The following is an 8,118-nucleotide window of genomic DNA, read 5'->3' on the forward strand; positions in this document are numbered from 1 at the left end:
CCTCCCAAGTAGCTGGGACCACAGGCGCCCGCCACAATGCCCGGCTATTTTTTGGTTGCAGCCATTATTGTTGTTTGGCAGGTCCGGGCTGGATTTGAACCCGCCACCTTAGGTGTATGTGGCTGGCGCCTTAGCCGCTTGAGCTATAGGCGCCGAGCCAGATATTCTGTGTCTTGATGGGACTTTGTCAAAGCTAAGCAAATATATAATTAGGATTCATATGTTTTCTTGTATGGAATTTTTACCTCAAGAAAAAAGGCAAATACTGAACCCTAGTTAACTATAGTATACTGATTATCTACAATTTACGTTGAAATGTATCAAAATATAAGAGTAAGTTGATAGATAGATATATAGTTAATCTAGATGGTGATGGTTAATCTAACAGCTATTCACTGTTAGAATTCTCTTCGTTTTGTAGTATGTTTGAAAATATAAATGTTGAAAAATTTAAAAATCAACAGATATACAAGATTACAGAAAAATTCCATTATAGTAGTGGGGGAAGACTAACATCTTTCTATATAATTGATGTGCATCAAGGAGGTGGAAAACAAAAGGATATAGATTCAAACAAGAGTTTAAATGTTTGAACGAACGGTCATTTGTATATAAAGACATTGATTACGCTCCTAATTGTTAAGAGTATTACTAATCAAGTAGTAATGGCAGTACCTCCTTTCCTAAATATGCTGGTAACCTCTGCCTAGGAAACAAATTTATCAAATCATTACTAACATCAAAACACCATGTATAACAGATTATAGGGGTTTAAGAGAAGGGATTAAAGGACCCCCTCCCCCGCTCATTCCCCAGACAGAAAGTAGGAATGGATATATGATACCTCCCTAAATTATTGGAATTCAAAATGCAGTCAAACCTCTATTGTATGCTTCTGGGGGTTCTGGCTTGCTGTTGCCTCATGTCTGCATGATCTTTGCATTAGTCACTTTGAATGGCTGTCTATTAAAATATATTGTTTCTTTGAATTTTCAAGTATACTTTATGGAACCTACTTTACCATGGAGAATAGTTAAGTGGCACAGTTATTTTGGGCTATAGTGGTTGCCACAAGTTCTATTGACTTCCAGAAGGCTAGAACGCTCTTTGTCCTCATGTCCTTATCCTGTACTTTTTTTTTTTTGCTGTGTGTACTTGGAGTATTTTCTTTGTAGGGTTGGCTACCACTGCACCTGACTCTAAAATAGTACTTATTATCCTAATTTACTGCCCTTACTTGGCTGTGGACAAGAAACCAGAAACTAAATTGTTTAGAACATGTTGAGGAAAGCAGGCCTGTGGGCACAGCATTTTAGAGATAGCTAAACTTCATGATGCTTATTTTGGTTCTTCCGAGAATATCTTTTACCTTCTTTTTGAGTAGCAAAAAGGGCAGGATAGTGAGGTTCCTGGTGCATACATAGTGCATTTTAGTTGGCATACTGCTTTATCTATTCCTGCTGATTGTAAAGGGTGACTTAAAATGTCCTTATTAAAAGCAAATCAATTTTAATGGTCCATCGAGTTCATTTTAATGACCTTTTACCTGTTCCAGAAGTTGTGTTAGCCATAGTTTGTGGCAAATTAGTGTATACATTTTTATAGAATTGTGTGGTGCTATTGCATATGAATTTTAGTGACTATTTGATACCGTTTTAGGCATTATGTTTTTCAAGGTTAAATGTACTTTTCATTTTCACTAGGACCTGATAAAAAAGGGCATCAGTTCTCATGTGTTTGTCTTCATGGTGACAGAAAGCCTCATGAGAGAAAGCAAAACTTGGAAAGATTTAAGGTACTTGTATTTAGTTGGCTTCATTTCCTTAATACTTAAGGAATTTGTATCTAGTTTTAGTTAATATTAACAGTTCTTGTCCTAGAAATCCTAAAATATTTCTGTCCTGTTGTATCTTCATCATGGTAAGAAATAGTCATCTTTGACACTCAAATGGTAAATAACATGTCCTCTGTTAGTGCAATACTACCTTAATGAGAATTTTCAGTTGAAGACATGTTTTAGTTAAATTCTTTTAGGTGGATTTTTTTTTTTTTTCAGAAATACCATTGGATTGTTAAGCCATGTCTGTGAATTTAAAAAAAAAATTCATAGTAATACTTACAGAAAACTTAATTGTACTAAAATAGGATTTTGTAGAATTACATCTGTTTGGTATCATTTGGGCAGACCTTCCCATTGGTGTGCTTGCAGCTTAGGATCCATCTGTGTAGCTTGTGGTTTAGGTGAGTGGGGCTTAAGCCAATTAGAACTGAAAGTCAGGGCAGCACTTGTGCCTCAAAGTAGTAGGGCCCTGACCCCATATACCAGAGATGGCAGGTTCAAACCTGGCCCTCGCCAAAAATTGCAAAAAAATAAATAAATAAAAAGAACTGAAAGTCAATGTTCTTTACCCACCAGCAGGCCCCTCTGCTTACCACAGCCTGTTTATCCCAGTATATAGTGCAAATAGTAAAAAAAAAGATGGGAAGTATTGGGCTCAGGAACTTTGAATTATGTTTCCATGCAGTGTAATTGATGTGAATGTTAAAGCATGTGGCATGGATTTATTTCATCATTTTTGCGCCTTTCTCTATTCAATGCATTATAGTGAACCAAAAGTCAGGCTGCCCTTCTTCTCTCTTCCAGATTTCTAATTTTGCTGTGCCTAGAGACACAAGTGACATTCCAAGGCTAATTTGTGTTTCTTTGGTGAGCAACAGGGCTACCCCTAGAGATTCCCTGTTGGATTTTATCTTTTGCAAAGAGTATAGCCTCAGGGTAAAAAGCTAGTGCTCTGGGCTTATTTGACTATAAGAAGAAAGATGATACGTATGTTTTTGTATTTTGTTCTATCTCTTGAATTTTTAAAGATATTTCTAAAGATTAAACCAAATTTTAGCAGTAGTTTAGTATCTTTGATTTAGGAAAAAGAAAAGCAAGAATGAATTCAATCGTTGATTTATTTTCACCTTAAATTTTATGTCTCAGTAGACGTGGACCAGAAAATTAATAGTTTCTGGACCTCTGATCTGATAGCACTTTAGTTTTTAGAAGTTTCATTTAGTGGAAAGATAGAATTTATTTTTATTTTTTAGTAGATGTGCTAACAAATTTCTTTCTCTGTTTTCCTTAGAAAGGAGATGTAAGATTCTTGATTTGCACAGATGTAGCTGCTAGAGGAATTGATATTCATGGAGTTCCTTATGGTAAAAAGAAACTTTATGCCTGTGGTTTGAATTTTATGGAATCTGAAGTAAAGTTTTCTGATACATTTGAAAAATTTAGAAGCTCAAGCTCATGACAATTGATATTTGTTTTTATTTGTAGTTATAAATGTCACTCTACCTGATGAAAAGCAAAACTATGTACATCGAATTGGCAGAGTAGGAAGAGCCGAAAGGTACTGTTGTAATTTTTGTTTTCTCATAAAAAACTTCATATACTTCAGGAATAAAGTCTAATAAAGACTTAAAATCTTTCAGAATGGGTCTGGCCATTTCCCTGGTGGCATCAGAGAAAGAAAAGGTAAAATCTTTTCAGTGTTTTAGTATATTCAGTGTGTACATTGTGATTTTAGATGCTGAAAATAAAAGCAGTTTGATGTTTCCAGTTAAGTGGGATTCAGTTGCATATGGAATATAAATAAACTTTTTATGGCATCTTTCATTGAATATTGAATTCTAGATTGAATGAATAGATTCAATAGATTGAATTCTATTCATTGAATGGACAAATAATAAGGTGAAATTTAGAAAGGAAAAATGCAAAATTTTCCCTAATAGTCTTAATGTTATTTTCACCAAAAGATACTTAAACTCTCTCTGGCATGATGCCATGGAAGATTTTTTTTCCTATGAGGGGGAATATAACTTATTTTGATATAATTACGGACTTATGGAGAAGTTGTATTAAAAGGAACTTTCATATACTCACTGCCCTGATTTATTTGTTGTACATTTTGCCCTATTTGCTTTATTACTTTCTTCTATAAAACACTGGAGCGTTTTTTTCTTTGGAGCTTCATTTTTTTTTTTTTTTTTTTTTGAGACAGAGCCTCAAGCTGTCCCCCTGGGCAGAGTGCCGTGGCATTACAGCTCACAGCAACCTCCAACTCCTGGGCTCAAGCGAGTCTCCTGCCTCCGCCTCCCAAGTAGCTGGGACCACAGGCGCCCGCCACAACGCCCGGCTATTTTTTGGTTGCAGCCGTCATTGTTGTTTGGCGGGTCCGGGCTGGGGATTCGAACCCGCCACCTTAGGTGTACGTGGCTGGCGCCTTAGCCGGTTGAGCTATAGGCGCCGAGCCTTCATTTTTGATATTAATCTTGACATACTATGCTTCATTATTCACTTTTTCACCCCTGTTTTAACAAGGTGAGAATTCCTTTCTATAACTGAAATCCTTAGAAAAGCTTTTAGATTCTTGAACTCTTGTGAAGGCATATTTAATGAGCTACTGAATGGTAGTAACTGGATGACATACCTGTAATCCATTTTTCTAGTGACACAAGATATTAATAAACAAATTTAGACTCTTTTACATGCCTGTATCCCCATGCATGTTAATATTTTTTTCTTCTTTAATTTAGGTTTGGTACCATGTATGTAGCAGTCGTGGAAAGGGATGTTATAACACAAGACTCAAGGAAGATGGAGGCTGTACCATATGGTACAATGAGATGCAGGTAAGACTTGGTTAAGGCTCATGAAAAGCTTATTGAATTGGTAAAATAGACTACATTTGTCTAGGAAAGTTTCTTGGCTTTTATTTATTTGTGAATTACGAGGAAAAGTAGTGAGTGATTGTTTCTAATGTTATCTGCAGTTTGTTGATCTTAAGTTGTGAGTTCATCTCTTCAGAAATCTAACTTCTGTTTATGCTGAGCATTCAAGCCTTCCCGTGTTATTTAATGCTACTAAAGTGCAGTTCTATCAAAATGAATTTTTTCCTCCCCCAAATTGAGATTTTTATTTAGAAATTTTCTCTTTTCTTAGTTGCTATCTGAGATAGAAGAACACCTGAACTGTACCATTTCTCAGGTTGAGCCAGATATAAAGGTACCAGTGGATGAATTTGATGGAAAAGTTACCTATGGTCAAAAAAGGGCTGCTGGTGGTAAGCTTTTAGTTATTTTTTTTTTTTTTTAGTTATTTTAAATGTGAATGTGCCTTTTTTAAACTTCACTTTAAGATAGCATTTTATTATGTTGACTATATTAACATAGCAACCATTCCTTTCTTATTACTCTTGTGAGCATTTTATCCATACCTGCCTTATACTACTTCACTGTATGGTCTTTGTGTGAGTGAAGGACAGCAGCCTACATATTTTTGTTAAAGGATTATTAATGTCATCAGAATATTTGAACATTTTTGGAGCTACTAGGGAACAAGTACACTGGATGATTTTGGACAAGGAATCAGAGCCTTTGGCTAATCCAGGTGGTAATTGGGCATATTCTTCCCTTTGCCTGGGATGCCCTTTGTTAGCTTGTTCCCGAACACTTTTAAGTTTCAGGCTAAAATTGTGGTTTCCCAACCAGGCTTGGAGGTGGGTAGGAGTACTGGGACAGCTTTTGGTGAGGCTTAATCGTTTATTTATATTGAAATAATCAATGTAACATTTTTCAAAGTCAAAAGTTCTAGAGATAACTTGCCTAGTAGTATTTTTTTATTGCTGGAAGCAATGTTTAAAGTGATATAATCGAGCCAAAGTATTGCCGACAAGTTATTTCAAGCATGTCATTTACATTACTTTGTAATTTGTGTGTGTGATGCAGGTGGAAATTATAAAGGCCATGTGGATATTTTGGCACCTACCGTTCAGGAGTTGGCTGCCCTTGAAAAGGAAGCACAGACATCTTTCCTACATCTTGGCTACCTTCCTAACCAGCTGTTCAGAACCTTCTGATTTTTACATACACTGAATAAGCCTTGAGTAATAAAACTGTAGTCTTAAAACTCTAAAACAGTTGTACTGCTTCCAAGCAGCAGTATTTATAGTAACTTAAGCTATTAATGCTAACTCTTGCATGTCAAGAAACATTAGTCTTAGGAATACTTCATGAAAAATGGTAGCCTAATGAAAATAAATTTGACAACTATATTTTCATGGAGCTTTGTGTCTTATTTTAAGGTTATATTGATATATATTTTTCTTTTAAGAGAACACTGTGGGCTTATGAAGTAGAATTTATAGGTATATGAATTTGGCAGAGGACTTATGTGGAAACAGTAGGAAATATTCTAAAAGTAGAAATTTTAAGAGGGACTGTCCTAAATGGAGATGGTTATCAGAGGGTTAAGGTTATCTAGGTGTACACTGAAGCTCGAGGAGAATTATAACATGAAGGAAAATTGGATGCTCCTAAGGTAGAGAGCTGCATAGTTTGTATGGAAGCTTAGAAGTATGCAAGGGTGTCCAACCTGTGGCCCGTGGGCCACATGCAGATTATCAAGGCCCATTTTGGTTGTCTCTCATGTCAGATATGTGAAAAGTATGCATGATCTTTTTTGTTAGTGTTTGTGAATTTAATGTGTGGCCTGAGACGGCTTTTATCCAAACCACTCACATTCTTCCAACGTGTAGTAGCAGGAAAGAAAAAAGGTTGAACACTCTTGGTAGAGTGTTAGTAAAGGTTCTGTAGCTAAAGGTTGATGACTGAGTTGATGTTGACAGTAAAGATATATCTGGAGGATTGTATCTTTTTATGAACATTTCTTTTGAGATGATATGTATCTGGTACCGGAATTTCACTCTTCAGTAGGTTCTTGGTCTTGGTGATTTGAAGAATGAACCTGCGGACCACAGATCAGTGATAATTCAGGATTTATTTACAGAAAAGAATACAGAAACGCCAGAGCTCCTGGCAGAGAGAGAAAACCCAACTTGGGAGAGAAAAGTTCTCTCTCCCTTGTCTATCTCTCTCCTGGGGCTTTTTGTCTAGGAGTATATATACTACATGGGGCTATCTGTAGTTACCATTTTTTTTTTGGCCAGGGCTGGGTTTAAACCCACCACCTCTGGCATATGGGGCTGGTGCCCTACTCCTTTGAGCCACAGGCGCCACCCCTGTAGTTACATTTAGGAGGGCTTGGTAGTTATATTTAGCTGTCTGGGACCCTCTGTAGTTACATTTGTGCCTGGAACATGTCTGGGAAGTGTCTGGTCCTGAATGAAGGGCTACAATCCCTTTCATTCCCAGGCCTAGGAAATGGGGGTTCCCTGTTCAGCAATAAGTACAAAGGGAGGGAAAGCTAAGGTGCTGGTGTCTCCCCAGCAGTTGTCTGGCCCCTCTGGGTACTGGAGCCTCCTGCAGGGCCCCTCAGCCTGCCCTTCAGCCTGCTGGTTCCTCAGCTCAGGCAGCGGCAGCCGGTCTGTCCCCCCACTCCAGCTCCACTGAGCTGGCTGGGGTGCCACTTGTCCTGTATCATACCCATCAAGATCCAACTAGTCTGCTGGCCCTCTAGACTTAAAATCAAACTTTAATTCATTTCTTTGGGATACACTAAACACTCTTGCCTAACATATTGGAACGAAAAAGGAAAATTTAAATACATGTGACTGAATTACTTCTTTGTGCCTTTTGACTCTTAGTTTACAAAGTATTTCTTGGGGGGGGGGGTTATTCTTGCCCTAGAATTTCTTTAAGAGCATAGGCTGTTATAATTTCTTGTAGAATGGTTTTCAGATCTAGTGCTGAAATATTTTCTCTAATCAAACCTTGAGTAAAATTCAATATAAAAGCTATTGCAGGGGTGTCTAACATTTGGGTTATAAACAGGACTTTTTTGCTTATCTGTGGTTTCAGCAGATATCATGAAAATTATGCATAGACCTTTATGCTCATCAGCTTTTTTTTTTTTTTACAATCTTTATTTTTTTAGAGTTAATATGTGCAGTGTAGGAAACTGAAAAACATAAGAAGCAAAGAACAAAGTCATCCACATCATCAGCTTTCTTTAGTGTTTATATTTAATGTGTGGCCCAAGATAATTCTAATGTGGTTCAGAGAAGCCAAAAGGTTGGACACCCCTGCAGGAAAACGGTATTACCGATTATATTGTGTTCAGGATTATGTGGATACCATTTTTTCACTTATCTCTAGACTACTTTCTTTGGA

General features: G+C 37.0%; 1 protein-coding gene across 1 annotated transcript in view; it reads left to right on the plus strand.

The window, feature by feature from the left end:
- The window catches only part of DDX1 (DEAD-box helicase 1), a 29,797-nt gene extending 23,688 nt beyond the window's left edge, over positions 1-6,109 (plus strand). The window contains exons 20-26 of the mRNA XM_003787402.2: positions 1,704-1,795; positions 3,132-3,204; positions 3,326-3,398; positions 3,481-3,523; positions 4,585-4,680; positions 4,991-5,111; positions 5,776-6,109. Coding sequence (XP_003787450.1) covers positions 1,704-1,795; positions 3,132-3,204; positions 3,326-3,398; positions 3,481-3,523; positions 4,585-4,680; positions 4,991-5,111; positions 5,776-5,906 — 629 coding nt within the window. The 3' untranslated portion in view covers positions 5,907-6,109. The remainder of the gene's footprint in view (positions 1-1,703; positions 1,796-3,131; positions 3,205-3,325; positions 3,399-3,480; positions 3,524-4,584; positions 4,681-4,990; positions 5,112-5,775) is intronic.
- The last annotated feature ends 2,009 nt before the right edge of the window (positions 6,110-8,118 follow it).

Source organism: Otolemur garnettii, unplaced genomic scaffold (genome assembly GCF_000181295.1).
Source record: "Otolemur garnettii isolate 467f Iridium unplaced genomic scaffold, OtoGar3 scaffold00022, whole genome shotgun sequence".
Lineage (NCBI taxonomy): Eukaryota > Metazoa > Chordata > Mammalia > Primates > Galagidae > Otolemur > Otolemur garnettii.